Genomic DNA, 16,727 nt, shown 5'->3' on the forward strand with positions numbered 1-16,727 from the left:
ACACAAAAAAATTAACAATGATTTTACCATTTGTGTCAATTCTCTCAAAGACTAATTCCCCATGATGGAATAACTCATGAGGAAAATTCAGTTTTTCAGTTAAGCTGTAATTTCATTTGAGACATCGAGCTTTGGAATCACGAGGCAGTGAATGTGTTGTGAATTCTGCATCACTGTATGTGAGCTTACAGTCTCGTTCTTGGTACTGAACACTGGCATTGCCACCGTAGTCATCAGAACTGGACCTTGACCGTCCTCCAACTGAGTGATTTGTGAAGCAGAAACAAACAGAAAAACAGAAAGAGCCAAAGGGAGGGAAGAGAGGGAAGGTAATGATGAAACTTCATTGTTTTTGTTACAAATTTTATGTAACCACAGAGCACATTTCATGCATCTTATATGAAACATCTTGCCCAGTCACACTGAGCAGTGTTTTCAAGCTGCAAAACATCCGTGTGGAACATAGAATTTGATGGGAATTTAGCCGAGGACCTGATCATCTTCTTCAGAGACCAACTAAACTTCCACGACATGTTTTATTCATGTTTATTATTTGCCCTAAAATATGTTCAATCAGAGTCTGCCTTTGATCTCTTGCAGAATAAGCTTATCCAAAGGCAGCGCTTCTAGTCTGGATCTGGGTACCCCCCCCTCTAAAGACTGCTGGGATAATTATGATATTTATCTTTCTACCGGATGTCTGTATCTGACGATGATATCCATTACAGATGAAAGCTTGACACTGTTTTCTTAGGAGACTGGAGGAAGGCTTAGTACTTGAAAAATATGATCTAACCTTGCCTACCCAGAAATGTTGAATCTGTCTAAATGTCAGTGACTTCTTCCATTCAGCATCAGTAATTGGATCATTAAGCAAAGAATAAATCCAAGATGAAAATCTACAATAGTTCAGGGGAACACGGAGCGGCAAAAAGCATAGAGCATGTTCTACTTACGCTGCACTAATCAAAGGAATATCATCTTTTAAATTTGTTGGACTGACTAAATATCAGCACACATCTTTAGAAAGTACTGAATTTTATACCGACATTGTAAAAGTGCTTTCCCCACCCCAAGACTTTTTTTTCTTTTTTACCATGAGAGATAACAGGTAATGACAAGGAAATCTGTCAATATCCCTCAGACGCTGAGGAAAGAGGAATTAGTGGCACGAGTTTGGACAGCTGCTAAATGTAATTTGGAGTCCAATATTGGACGTAGAAGGGAGAACGAAGCATACCTAGATACTGCAGCTGCAACACGTGGCAGCCGTGCTACCACTGAACGGGATAAATTAAAGAGATATATCCAAGCCCAGGTCGTTTCAATCAGTGCAGTATATTACTGGTCCTATGGGCTGCTGTATCCCTGTGAACCCCAATAGAAGACTCTGTGTAATATGTGAACCCTTTGAGCAGAAATCCAGATTGTTCAAATTGGTAAAAATGCCCATGCACTTCCAGGGATTGCCATACTTTTAGGTAAATAAGAAGAGGCAGTGCATTTAAAGTCACCATCAGAGCTACAGAAAAGGTACACTTTATTCAGCCCCACGGGGGATTTCTTCTCTTTGCATAACCCATCCTAATTATTAGGAGCACGGGCAGCCAGCTTGAAGCAACCAGGCCAGTAACTGCATGTGTTTAGATGCTGTGTGAAATCGAAGACCTATGGCAGAGCACGAGGATTCCACATCGAAGGCCTGCCCTAGCCTGGTGTTGCTGACTCAGGACCTTCTTGCTGTGAAAGTGGAAGTGGTGCTAACCCTAATCTTTAAGTCAGAACTCACACATCTGGGCCAAATCTGCATCATCATTGCCTCTGCAAATTTACCTGTATGAGTCAGAGTAAAGGAGCTGTGGAAGTTCTTTTCTCTGCTGTGGGTCAAATAATGAACGAGAACACCAGTGGGCATTAATACACTTGACACCGCACTAGCACATACCCACACACACATAAACACACACACACCAATACCCATCAGAGGGCTAACATACACACCCTTGGCCTGTGTTTTATGTTTCATAGTACACTTTATAATCTAGGTTGCTGTGACAAATTGCATGGAGGTAGATGAGGTGACCCCTGTTTCCTTGGAGACCAGGTTTGTGTGTGCGGGAGCCAACGCCACCTCTGCAGACTAATTTGAGCAAACTAAAACAGACCCGATGGGAAGCTGAGCTGGCACACATCCAGCACATGTTTTTACTGCACAGGTGTTTGGGGATTATCTTTGAAAGCTCTTAATTACCTCAATCAATATTAATGCTTTGCTTTGAAATAGCGGAGTTCATGTTCATCCAGCAAGACATTTTGAACATCTCAGCATTTCAGTTTATCTTCAAAAGGCAATCAGCCGCTCACAGATTCCCCATTTTTTGGTCTTCGTACTTAATCAAGTATCAGTCTCGTTTTTTGAAACTTCAGTGCAAATTCCTCCTGTCACTCCCACAATGTTTATGATTCTTTAATCTCTTATGTTCTTTTTCCAACCCTCCCTACCGTTGTCCTCAAATATCTCCCCCTGACACATTCCTCTCACCTCCCTCGCATCATCCCTGAGCTCCAGTGTCAGTTCATCCAGCAGAGTGGGAAACAAAGCCAAATGAGCCAGAGAATGATGAATGAAGCTGGTGGAACGAGGGATAGGAGAGCAAGAGGGAGGATGGCAGAAAGGAGAGCACAGGTGGAGGGAAAGAGATAGGGGCGAAGAAGCAAAGTGAAACAATAAAACAAAACAAAACACAAAAGAAAGGTAAGATAAGAAAGACGGACTGCTGGGTCGCAGTGAGAGGGAGAAAACCGGGGAAAGATAGCATGAAGGAAAGATGATACACTTCAGTCCTGGAACAAAATGCTCATCAATTTTCTAACACAGAGCCCATCCAAGGAGTTTTGCTCACTTCTTATCACACATGTTTGCATCCTTCTGTCACTGGAGTAGTGTGTATGTGTGTTCACCCAGGCCAGAGCAGTGCTGGGGCAATTATATGCAAAGAATTGGTACAGATTCCTCGCTAATCCTAATAAAATGATATCTATTTCAGTTTTCTGCTGAGCTGTTTTGAGGTCAATCAGCTCGGGTCTGTCACACTAACAGCACTATGTCAGACATACGGCCTGCCAGCTGTGTAATGCTACTGCTGTGCCTCGCTCACACTGATGGGGAGGCAGAGCGCTCTTTTGTTTCGCCATCATCACTGTTGTGATTATAGAGCTGCTTATCTCAACCCACATACGATTCATAAATCACTGGAAAAATAAAACACTGAAAATGATAAAAAGGCATCAGAACAGATCATCCCGCCAACCATTATGGACTATTGGATTTTCACCCAGAAGATGACAAAACAGCTTATTCTGGAGAATTCTACCAAAACAAATAACACAGGCAATCTTGTTTTCACACCAAAAATCACACAGGCCAAAGAACAAAATGAAGCCTCACATTTACACACATAATCACAATGCCAGCCCAGAGACACTGGCAAAGCAAGGCTAACATAGCATCACCAGTGAAGAATGAGCGAGTTTGTGCACAGACGTGTGCGAATGCGAAATCAGACGTGCAAAAGAGAACGCGTGAATGGCACCCATGACAACCATGAGGCATGGCTTCAATCAGGAAGTTGACAAACAACATATGACAACGACACATAAGAAAATGCCACGAGCCGCTATGATAGTTCATTTCACAGATATTAGAAACCGAAACGCACATGCACAAGAAATGCACATGACACACAGCAGGCCTCACCACAGCACAATGCACCAATGACCTCAAACCACATTTACCTTTTGTGCTTGGGGGAGCTAAAGAGAACAGATTGAGAAGGAAGAGGAGGTGAGAAGGAGGATGACGATGAGGAGGAGAGACAGGGTCAATACATTTGTGGATAAGTGTCAGAAAGCCTTTCAGTGCAATTTTCACTGAATGGAGTGCCAGTGGGCACATACAATCCACTGACATTGAACACAACTTAAAAACAGCGACTGTCTCAAGAGAGGCAAACTTTATAGTCAAAAGGGCCGCAGCAGAGAGGAATCAACACTCAAGTGCCGTAACTCCTACTGCAAGAAAACGTAAGCATTTCCTTATACGTGTTAGGTCAGCGCTGAGTGTATGCACTTCTGTGATAAATGGGAGGGAAAATGAGGACAAAGAGAAACAAATGAGCACAGAAAGACAGGAAAGGGTAAAACATAAGGGATATTCAAAGGATAGCTGAGAGAAAAGAGTCTATTTTTATGTGGTTTTTTGATTGCGTGGTGGGTATTTCTAGTGGAGGGCACTTACCTTTGCCTTTACATGGCCAAAGCTCTCACACTCTTAATCTATACAGAAACTGTTAACTCCTGCTATTTTCTCTCCGTGTCTAACACAGCAACTTCAGCCAAGAAGGACCAGTGTGGTGAATGATGCAGCATGTTGTGTGCTGACTTTGGATCACAGAGGATTCGTCCTTTTAACTCTGTTATTATCATTCAGGGGTTTTTCGGGATGTTTGTGTCACTCAACTATAGAGGATGTACAGGAGACGAATGCACGATTTCAGAAAATATTATTATTTTGACTGTAATTCACAATATTCACTACCTGCTTATGCTCAGTATGTCGGCCAGTATGGTGATAGGAGATTTAGAGATTGGAAACCATAGTTTTCACAGCAAAGTCCTGAACTATTCTAGACATTACCTAATGATGGCACATGTGGGAACAATAAATGCCCCATGCGTTCAGATCAGACATTACATTTACTTTATTATAGCAGCTCCCCAGTACAATTGTGCAACGTTGCATCCATGTGAGAAGAGCCCACATAAATGCCCTGGTGAGTTAAAGGCAAATGACTGTGACCCATCATGCTCTGGTATGATGGCACCCTCTTCTAAACCAAGCAAAGTATTTCCACTATCAATAAATCTGAAGTGAGACTTTTTCACGCGGGAAAGGTCAACTATGGGCAATGCCCCAAAAAAAGATTCTCCTAAGACTGTCTGGAGTTGAAAATGCTGCAACCCTACAAAGCTCCCAAGCACACACAGGAGGCTCGTTTACTTAATGGGTCCATCTGCTACACACAGACTCATTTAACTCATTCACAGTCAAAGGTACAAATGCAGAAAACATTGTCAGCCCTCTGCTCGTCTTTCACCCTCGATCACTTTCATTTGGGTTGTTTAATTCATTCCCCTTCAAAATGTTTTCACAATATGAACTTATACAAAAGGTCCTGTGGTTTATGTATACAACAATTCAGCCCATTATGGAGTTTTCTAAGCCTACAGTGGATATGTGAGGCTATCAAGGACCACGTGAACTGGAGTTAAGTAGCAAGCGAAGGCATATTCAACTCACAGTGCTATCGATGTAGGCCTCAGTCCAAACTGTGTCGTGCTCCCGGTCGATCACCTTGGGACGACTGAGAACATGGAGATACTCCATCACGTTCTCTTGCACATCTGCCAGTGTGGAAATCTGAGTGAAATACCCTGTTGAGCAAAAAGTGGAGGAGAAAGATAAACAGAAATGAAGAATTGTTCATTCTTAATTAAAGTAGATTAATTATTTAAATTAGATCCTGCCAACAATGAGGCAGCACAGGCTCAGAAGTCCAACTCACTACTGCCCAAAAACACATGCTCTGTTTCTAAGCTTGTTTGAGGGCAGATCAGATGCCTGAAAAAACATTTTAGCTTTATGGAGCCAGCAACATATTCCAAGCCATTGCTATTTTAATAATCTTGGTAACAATGCAGACTAACTACATCTGGGATGCAGTGCTGCTGACCTGCTGTTTGCATGATGGAAACTTGGTTAAATGCATGACTAACTTTTAAAGTATCCTCCGCAAACTATTCAAGCAAGACCCAACCATCATGGGTTTTAATGTATATGTATATGCATGTGTATCTAAATGTAAGACCAAAAATATCTCAGCTAAACTACAAGCGATTCCATCTCCCATAATGGCAATGCCATCGTTATGATACTAATGTGTATGTGAAGGAGGAAATATACTGTTATCTCAGGAGGAGGTTCAGAAAAAGCGAGAGGAAGAGAGTCAGCATTGCAGTCAGACAGAGACAGAGGCGCCATGAATAAGGGAAAAGAAAAAGCCCACCACATTTTCACCCAGCTGTAAAAACAGCAAACTGCCTCCATCACCGTTGGGCATTCAAGTAGAAAATCATAGTCGGAGGAAATAGATGTTGGGCTCATCTTTCCCGGCAACAACTTTGACTCCACAGGGAGAAAGGACCTGAAGTCTAGACACAATACACAGATCTGTGATAGACGTGGCGCATCAACCCAGCCCAAATATCTGATAATATGCACCATTGATTATAAGCTAATCTTAAAACTATATCTATAGTAAAGCCCAAAATAGAATAATTAACTAAAAATAAAATCTATTATTGAAAAAAAGTGCTGATATCACATAACTGCTGTAATCAGTATATTAACAGAACTTGACCTGGAACTGAACCTTTGCAGGTCTTTTTTATCCTCAGAGGCATTTGGAGCCATTATTCCACCAGACGGTGCAATGAGAACACACACATACAGACGCATGTCACACACAAAGACACTGTCTAGTCTAACTGCATCGTTCATCACAGTAGTGAGTCGAGAATTACTGCTCCCTCTCGAAGGCTGAGGGCGTCCTTCGAGCTGAGCCATCAGGGCCAGGTGCCAGGGGAAGAAAAATGAAGGCTCCCAACTTTCAGTGGATGGTACCCATGTTGTACATACAATACAGCCTCAGCAAGGTGTGGACAGGTTGAGGGCATCAATATATTTTTACATGACCTTGGTCTGGGTCATATGTAGCAAATAAGATCCCGTAAGGTGTCCTGATAATGGATGAGGTGGAAGTGAAAAATGTATCATCGTGTAAGGAAGCGCTGTCTTGGTGCACAGTTGTAAAAGTATTTTACAACAAAACTGTAAGTTTTTTGCTTATTAGGAGAGAGCTCGTCGGAGGAAATAGATGTTGGGGTCATCTTTCCCGGCAACAACTTTGACTCCACAGGGAGAAAGGACCTGAAGTCTAGACACAATACACAGATCTGTGATAGACGTGGCGCATCAACCCAGCCGGTAAAATAATCTAGATGACTTAAAGAATACTTAGAAATGTTGCCTTGCTTCCTGTTAAAATGGCCTTTAAAAAAGTACTGATTACCTGCAGAAATATACCACATTTAAGAATACTCAAAAGACACTAGAGGAAAACTACTCTTGCACTGGTTGCAACAAGGCAAGTACTGATGCAGCGTTTAAATCTGAATACAATTAAGATGTTAAATTGAACGTGTAATAAACAATTTATAAAGGGGTGTTGATTAGCTTTGATACACATTTTGGAAAATAATTGCTTAGAACATCTGAAACGACACTAAAGTTACTTGTAGACAGCACGGCGATTTGTAGTGAGAATATGGAGCAGATAGAAGTAACCCCAGAGAGGAGGCGGAGGTATGCAGGTACGAAAGGAGAGTCAGTAGGAAAAAGACAGAATACATGTGTGAATGAGGTCGAAGGAAATGTGAAGATGCAAAGAGTAGAGGTAGCGAAAGGGGGCGAGTTTAATAAATAATATCGACCGTCCAAAGCAACAAACTGGTGGTTAGCACTGTCGCCTCACAGCAAGAAGGTCCTGAGTTCAATTCCACCATCAGGCCGGGGTCTTTCTGAGTGGAGTTTGTATGTTCTCCCTGTGTTCACGTGGGTTCTCTCCGGGTACTCCGGCTTCCTCCCACAGTCCAAAGACATGCAGCTTGTGGAGATAGGTTAATCGAACAATCTAAATTGCCCATAGGTGTAAATGTGAGTGCGACTGGTTGTCTGTCCCTGTGTGTTGGCCCTGCGACAGACTGGCGCCCTGTCCAGGGTGTACCTCTTGCCCTAGCTGGGATAGGCTCCAGCGCCCCCCGCGACCCTGAAAAGGATAAGCGGATGGATGGATAGTAAATATACGGTAAATGCTGAGAGTTAGTGAAAACATGTAACATTATTTTACCGATGCTTGCACCACTTCTATCCCAAACAAATTCCTCTGGGGTTACATCAGAGCCATCCAGCATAAAAATCTGCCAAATCAAACACGCGACTCCTCGTGAATAAGGAAGCAGCCAAAAGTAGCTTTACTTGCACTGTGACACTCATAGCATTTCCAGTCCTGCTAATATTCTGGGCCACGCAGAGTTTTTGACAGAAGACTGTTCTGCATCATTTCTGGGATGGAGAGAAAGTCACAGTCATCCCCCTGAATCATCACACACATTAACATCCGTACTATAGCATTACACACACACACATACACAAGTCTAAACAAACACAATGTTTTCAGCAACCAAACAGGTCTCATGTGTACATCACATTGCTTGCAACAGCCTTAGGGCAACATGTGCATTCCCTGGTGCATGCGCACACGAGCGCACACGAGCGCACAGCCAAACAAGAATACTCACAGACGTCTGTGAGCCTCTTCTGTCTCAGGTTTTATCATCACTAATATCCTCAAAGACACTGGATGGGTTCTCTGATATCACGTCCAAGCAACACTGTGGATGTTCTTGTATCACACGACCAAAGAAAAGTCTAACACACACACACGAACAAGCACACACACACACACATAACACACACACACACACACACACACACACACACACACACACACACATACTTAACACCCTTTGTGTGACCTGTGGCTTGCCTGTCTTATCTGCTGGAGCCTGAGGAAATGGAGCCAGACTGTCTCTGTCAGCCACCTCCCAGCTAAGTATAGATCCTGGAGGAAAGTGCTCTACGCATTAAGACAACCATGACCACACAGAAAGCTGCTCGAAAGTGGCGCATCACTATGATTCATTTGGACTTTAAGCTCAAAGAAGAAGTAATATGACACATCTGGCCTGTGCAACTGGAACCCGTTGCCGCCTGTCGCATACACCTGCTTATGCTGATGAGCGCCGACAAACTCATCTATGCTAGTGTATGTATGCACACAGACACATGTGCCAAAAACTCCAAACAAATCCTGAGCTGCATAATGTAATACTTTTCCTCCAGCTGACAGTGACACGCTGCAACTTTACCCCACCAAAACAGATTACAGGGAGAGAGAAAGTAGCGTCTTTGAAGAGCCCACCTTTGTTAGCACACGCCATCCATTTTAGATTTTCTGCGAAGGCTGATTCTCGACCAATCAGGTAAGGAAATATACGGACCTGGGGAAAGAAAAGCAGATAGCTCCCATCATTCATTTTAATCATATTTGATAGGGGTTGCCATGGTACCATTCAGAAGATAACACTGTCAACGTCTGGCAAAAGACTCATTCTTTCTCATTTAGTGATTACCAAGTCTCCTAGTTGATGATTGCTTCCTGAAAGTTTATTGTGTTACCTTTAAATTTAAATGTTCAGTTCCAGCTATTTTCTTTATTTAAGAACCTAAAAATCAAGGATGAGCAAATGCAGGCGAGTGTTTTGAAAATCTGCAATTACAGTGATTACAAAAGATAAAACGCAAATTTTAATTTGAAAAAGCTTTATGTGCTCAGTACGGAGAATCTTCTTTACTCTTATGTGCCAAACCCATTTTTTCCCTGGCTCATTGGCTCCAGCAGCAGGTGAATTTGGCAGGTGCATGTATGAGAGTGTTAAGAGATTTGTTGCCAGATTGGACCAGATGCAAGCCTCTGGGGGCACAGCTGCTGTGCCTATTGCATATGCATTTTCCACTGACTCCCTTAACCCCAACAGCATGTTTCTGTTTGTGTGTGTACATGTACTGTGTGTACTGCATATGAATGCACATGAGTGCGTAGACCTCTCAGAGTTTTAAACATGTATTTGATACAATTTTGGAACTCAGAAAGTCTGAAAATTGCAAAAATTTATGCAAAAATATCATTTATGTATAGATGCAATTGACTTTTCCTGGAATATGTATGCACTGCATTCTCTATTACATTGTTTTTAACTAAAAAAAGTCTTTAAAATTAATACGTAAATTTACCACCTTGACCATGGACAGTTCTAAATAGTTTTTTTCCAGATAATGTCAGTCTGTTGATAACGGTAATATGTTTCACTGAATAAGCATAGTTGTTTCATTCACCGCTCATTATCTAGACCACAATAATCCTCTATTCATCAAACTTCAGCCATTTGACTGACACTACCAAAGTGTTAGGAAAACACAACACAGCTGTTGTAATCAGAACAACGCCATGTAAGACTTTGATAAAAACGTGTCATGTAAGCTTTTCTTTGTGTGATTATGTGTTTCACTTCACTGAAAGCCAAACCGCAACAGACTGGTTATTAAATATGGACGAGGTTTACAGCTGAGTAAGGTAAAACTGAGGTAGAAGAAGAAATTGTAGAACTTGAGCCACGACATGCAATCTTTAAGATAGTTGAGTGCACAAAGTTTACATGCAAGGAAAAAAATGCACATGCACGAAAGAACAGACACCATCCATCCATTCGCTTATCCTTTTCAGGGTCGCGGGAGCCTATCCCAACTGTCATAGGGTGAGAGGCGGGGTGCACCCTGGACAGGGCGCCAGCCTGTCACAGGGCTAACACACAGGGACAGACAACCACTTACACTCACATTCACTCGCACATTCACACCTAGTGGCAATTTGGGTTATCCAATTAACCTATCCCCACAAGCTGCATGTCTTTGGACGGTAGGAGGAAGCCAGAGTACCCAGAGAGAACCCACGCAAACACGGGGAGAACATGCAAACTCCACACAGAAAGACCGCGGCCTGATGGTGGAATTGAACTCAGGACCTTCTTGCTGTGCGGCAACAGTGCTAACCACCGTGCCACCGTGCTGCCGAGTGCACAAAGTTTACATGCAAGGGAAAAAATGCACATGCACGAAAGAACAGACACATCAGGATATAAATACTGCAAATTCATGCACACACATACAGTATGCATATGGATGTAATTTCAGTTAGTACATGTATGAATATTTTACATATTTAGCATTTAACTTAATAACTGATTCTGTCCTCCAGAACATTCACACATTTTTTTGAAAGAGTAAGTAAAGCAAGCAAAGTGTTTTGATGTTTCTGTTCAGTACTTAACAAAGTCTAAGACCTGCCACACAAAGTGCTACTTTGAAAAAAACGGGCCAATTTTACATATAGATCAACTCGATGATTTAACCTGAATCCAAATTTGCAACAAAGGCAGACATGCAAACAGAAATGGTTTGTATACGGCCACTATTCAGTAAGCCTACATGTGTCTGAGCAGAAGATATTTGGTCAAAGAAGCTTTTCTGATTGCAGTCTGTGTGGGCACTGCTCTTCTATTTTAATTCAGATACAGGATCTAACAAGCTTCATCAGCAAGTCTTACAGATTGATTCACAGGCTTCTCCAAGGAATTCGTTTTTCCGGTCTAGTATTAGTTTTCAACTTGCAATGAGTGTGTCTCACAATTCAAATTGTGAGGCTGAGACACACTGAGACTGACACATGAGTGCTCATGGTATCACCAGTCTAGGTCACGAGAGAGCCTAAGGATTGTCCTTTCTAGGCTGTAGTGCTGAGTAATCTCCACTCTCCAGGCAGTTATGCTGAACCGCCGAGGAAAACGAGGCACAATGTTGGCAAATGCAGGGTGATGTTGCCTTGTGATGCACTGCCAAACGGTGGTGACAGATAGGGTATAGGCAGTGCACAAAGACAACTCAAAAGCTAGCACGGTCATTGTTGTGTGTAGGACAGCATATCAGTCTGTATATCATTTATACACGTGGCTCTCTGCGCAGCATCTTTCAATAGGCAGGGATGCCTTGTTTCCGCCTCTCGAGGAGTTTCTACAGCTATGTCTACGGCCACACTACAAGCTCCCACATTCAGTGCAGCCCTTTGCATCCAGTGGAAGTCTCCTAATAACAAATCATCTGATTCACTGCGCCTGACTTTTCAGTATATTGAAAAGGAAATAAGAGCAAAGGATACAAGACTGTGACGCACTAATTAAAAACAAAAACAACAAAAAAACGAATCTTGAAATGATTACAATACGTCATTGGATGCAATATAGTGCTATCAGCCTAGAGCAATATCAGCAAATACAAATTAATGGAATTTGTGCAGTCGGGCAGTCGACTCTTTTTTTAAGCGCATGTACACAGTGTTCAACTTTAATTGGCATTAATCTGTTCCAGCTTGGAACACCGTATTCAGTTTACATAATACACTGATGGCACATCCCAGGTTTCTGTCCCCGAGGGCCGTTCACCTGCCAAACAATTTGATCACAAATTAGCTGTCTGGGGATTTTACAACTCAGCAGGCTACAGGCTCAGGTAATAGATAGAGTTTGGCAACACTACAGACAGAAAATTGTCAGTGTTTTAAGTCAAGGGACTCGTGATTGTTCTAATCAATGCCGTCGGCTTTTTCCCTCATTTTTTGAAAGGCACTTCAAACAACGCTGAGATTTCCATCTCACAGTCCTGTATGGTCACAGGAAGTGCTGCATTGTGTTTAAAAGATTTTATTTGCTAGGAGAGTAGATAAGCATGTGTATGAGAGGGTATGTAAAGAGCATGTCGGTGTTTTGTATGGTTACGCTCATCCTACAGGTGTGGTTATGTGAATATTTGTGTGATGCTGGTTTTAGTAAGTCTTTAGTAAGTTTTGCTTCAAAAATGTGAAGGAAAAATAAGCTAACGTTTGAACATTAAGAGAAAATCACTTTGAAAATAATCGCTGCTGTAACAGGAAGAAATGTTTTAGACTTTTTATCACGGCTGTTTTTTTCTTATGGTAATCAACCCTTTATGATCTTTTTGTGTAACACATGCTGTCTGGATACAGACATTTATCATGTTTTTAGCATTCACACTTGCCAAAGCCTGTTTGTATAGTTGGTGCGATTCTCAACAGTGGTGAAGCTCTAAGATGGGTTGGAAGGAATCCATTAAAAAAACAGCAGTGGTGGGTGGAGGTGGGAGATTGGGGGTGGGGGGACAGACTGAGGAGAGTGACAGAGACTGAAGACTTCTATTATCAGTGGGGCTTCTTCTAAATGGAACTATCTAGCAGCCTTGTCCCCTCTGCTCACTGATGTTCAGCCTTGAGCTGTCGGGGGGGGAGAGCTTTCGGCAGTTTTAATACAGACTGTACCAGACATGCAGAAACACAATGTGCAAGTGTGGCACTAATAGTAACTAAAAGGCATCCATAATGATACACAGAAACATCTACTCAGAGTCAGTGTTAAAAATGACTAAAAATATGTCTTAACTGCCTAATGTCAAAGGCCTCTCCTCTCAACCTCAAAGCATTTAGGATTTACCTGAGGTAAAGGAACTGTTTGTGTCCTTTGAAGTCATATTCACTTTTACAGTATGTGTACTGTATACAGTGTGTGATAACAGTGAATATGTACTATTGCATTCGATACTTCTATCATTGACCTGTTAAGCTTCAAACGTTTTCCTTTAGAGAGAAAAGACCTTAGAATAACCCTTTTTTGTCTCCTCCTCCATCTTTTCTGCCCTTCGGTTGCATTTCGTGACAGATCAGAAAGCACCACAGCAACACTGCAGGACAGCAGCAAAAGTGTGTTGTCTTTTTCAACGGGGCCATGCACCGTTACTTCAAAAAGATCCCACACTGGATCCACTCAATGCCCTCTGCTTGTCAAAAAGATTTACTGCACAAACAGAAAACCACACAGAAAAACTGTGATCTTAGTGGTCTTTTTAGACAGATTTACCAAGACACTGAACATTTCTCAAGCAACTGTATTTCTAATTTAGTTATTTACTAGCTGGGCCCACGTCCTCATTTTAGGTTTGACAGTGTTTTAGTAGGTAAATGCTTTGACATGAATTGAGCTGCGGTGTGAGGAAGGCCTCGAAGGGGACTGGCGACGGCTCCCAGGCCTGGCAGATCCCCATGTGCTACATAGAGATGAAGTTAGAAAACTGAGAACAAGGAGGGAGGGTGGGCACGTAAACGAGAATGAACAGCTTGCAGAACTGGGAGAACCTCTGTAGATGACAACCGGAAGGAGCGGGTTCGGAGGATTCCTGCTCCTGAAATTCCCATACATAATCTCCAAAATAATTTGGCATAATTAGAAGTCATTGCCCCAACCCTGTAGAACAGTGCTCTTCTCATTCTTCCTGTTGATTTATGTACACTACATTGCCAATTCACTCACCCATCTAAATGACTGAATTCAGGGGTTCCAGTCACTTCCATTGCTGCAGATAAATAAGATCAAGCAGGCATCCAGACTGCTTCTACAAATATTTGTGAAAGTCGCTCTCAGGAGTTCAGTGAATTCCAGGGTGGTACCGTGATAGGATGTCACCTGTTGTGAAATGTCCTCTACACTAAATATTACACAATCAGCTGTTAGTGGTATTATAACAAAGTGGAAACGATAGGGAACAACAGCAACTCAGCCATGAAGTGTTGGACCATGTAAACTGCTGACGTGCATAGTGTGCAGAGGTCGGACACTTTCTAAAGAGTCGATCACTACAGACCTCCAAACTTCAAATTAGATGTTGTGCGGAGTGACGAATCACACTTACAGAGAGACGGTACTTGTCTGACCTCATTGAGCCAAGTGTAACGTTTGGCAGAGGCGGGATTATGATGCGGAGTTCAGCCTCTCAGAGTAAATCTTAGTGCTTCAGCATACCAAAACATTTTGAACAATTTCATGCTCCTAACTTTGTGGGAACAATTTGTGAGTTTGGTGTATGAGAACTTGGCCTGCAGAAGAGTCCTGACATCTTTAGGATGAATTGAGTGCAAACCTCAAAAATTCTCGAGGAAATCTTGCGGAAAACCTCCTAGAATAGTTGAAGCTGTTGTAGCTGAAGCTGTTATGGGATAATATATCATATTTAACCGTGTGGATTAAGAATGGGATGTCAGTCAAGTTCATATGGATGTGAAGGCAGACGAGCAAATATGTCTGGCAGTACAGTGCACTTGAAAGCACATTAGATCTCAGGGGTTCCTTTTAACGTTGGGTCAGAAAGACTTGTGCTCTTCTCAACAGTGCGTTTAAGAAGTCATTCATAGCCACATGAGGGATTAGCCCACCTCTCTCCACTTCTCATCAAACACTGGTATACATGGTTACATGCTCATGACGTTGTGACCAAAGTATAATGGGAAACTGAGATGAGTTGCCCCGACTGTCTTGGAACATATTTGCAGAATAATATGATGTGTGTGCTTGTGTGTTCTGATACACTACCTTCCTCTCTGGCCAGTTATACTTGGCAAAGATGGCATCGTATGTATCCACTGCCCCATCTGTCACCAACATAATAGCCTGGCTACACTCACTGCCCCTCCCAGTCTCGTTGAACTAGACATCGGGAGACAGACAGACAGAGAAAGACAAAGAAGGAGAAAAACAGAGGGTTACTACGTGATGATCAAAGAACAAAAAGCTCTCATCCAGTCAAATGTAAATGTAACCAGTTCATTCATTAACACACAGCTCTTCCACTTCCTTCCCATTAGAGCTTATAATGTATCATCACAAGACTCTCCATGGACGCTAACTGTGTTGTAACAGTGAGTTAATGGAATTATAATAGCACACCTTCAATACGCATGCATGAACGCAAGGTAGAAGGGCTACTGTGAGATAAAATTACAGCGAGGCGTCACTATGCAGCATGTCAGGGTACACTTTAAAAGATACATGCTGTTGAAATACGGATATTTAGATTGTGTGTCTTTGTCTTTGTCTGGATGACTGTTTGATTAATTACATGTCCATAATTAGGAAATGTCAGATCAGTAACCTGAGTCATCGAGTGCCTTGTTTACTTGGATTTTGCATGAATCAGTTGATTTAGCTATTAATTACAACCCTAATTAATTTTATGCATAAAACTGATGTGTATGCGTGTTTGAAGAGTGCGTCTGTGTGCGTGTATGACCGCAATCGTGCATGAGTGCGTTACTTACGTCACTGAGGAGATTGAAAGCCTCAGTCAGAGCTATATCCAACATCCCGATGCCTTGAGCAAACAGCTTGTCGAGGTGTTCCCGGAAATGCTGGGGAAAAGGTTTTAAGAACATTACAATCTCGCTGAAAAAAGCAGAGAACTAAAGTGACAAAACCACAAAAGGTGACAGAATTATAGGTCTTTATGAAGAAAAAACAAAGGCAGAGGCAAGAGAGAACTACAAAAGCAGGGGAACAAGATGCAGAGTTATTACTTTTCACTGTTCCTATCCTAGAAAATATTTTACTGAATTTGGTTTGCCATCATTTATGTGTGAAGAGTTTGCATCAATGGTCTAATGGGCTCTTCAATTCAGTCCTGAGCCAGTTTATCTGGCAAACTCCCCCCTTATACTGAAGTGAAATCTCACATACTGACTGAAAAAACCATAATGACCAGTTTCCCTTCTCTTGCTTTTAGCTCAACGTCATTTATTGCACCGGGTATGTGCGTATACATGCGTTTGTGTGTGTGTGCGCATCTGCTCACAGGCATGATTGCGTTACAAAGGATACATTATTTCTCCAGCAATTCATGGTGAGTTTAATGTTTTCAGCAACTGAACAGGTCTCATGTGCACATCTCATTACTTGTAACAGCCTTGGGGTAAAAAATACATGGCGTATGCACACACACACACACACACACACACACACACACACACACACACACACAC

General features: G+C 42.2%; 1 protein-coding gene across 2 annotated transcripts in view; it reads right to left on the reverse strand.

The window, feature by feature from the left end:
• Positions 1-16,727, reverse strand: part of cacna2d3a (calcium channel, voltage-dependent, alpha 2/delta subunit 3a) — a 117,152-nt gene that overhangs the window by 35,556 nt on the left and 64,869 nt on the right. Inside the window, exons 9-14 of one of the 2 annotated variants that reach the window (XM_005914631.3) lie at positions 16,011-16,100; positions 15,286-15,399; positions 9,162-9,240; positions 5,360-5,493; positions 3,796-3,813; positions 190-261 (exon numbers count right to left, since the gene is read on the reverse strand). In XM_005914631.3, the coding sequence (XP_005914693.1) occupies positions 190-261; positions 3,796-3,813; positions 5,360-5,493; positions 9,162-9,240; positions 15,286-15,399; positions 16,011-16,100 (507 nt within the window). The remainder of the gene's footprint in view (positions 1-189; positions 262-3,795; positions 3,814-5,359; positions 5,494-9,161; positions 9,241-15,285; positions 15,400-16,010; positions 16,101-16,727) is intronic. The other variant, XM_014338774.2, reaches the window with a different exon arrangement.

Source organism: Haplochromis burtoni, unplaced genomic scaffold, assembly GCF_018398535.1.
Source record: "Haplochromis burtoni strain Fernald_Lab_line unplaced genomic scaffold, NCSU_Asbu1 Contig_9, whole genome shotgun sequence".
In the NCBI taxonomy this organism is placed as follows: domain Eukaryota; kingdom Metazoa; phylum Chordata; class Actinopteri; order Cichliformes; family Cichlidae; genus Haplochromis; species Haplochromis burtoni.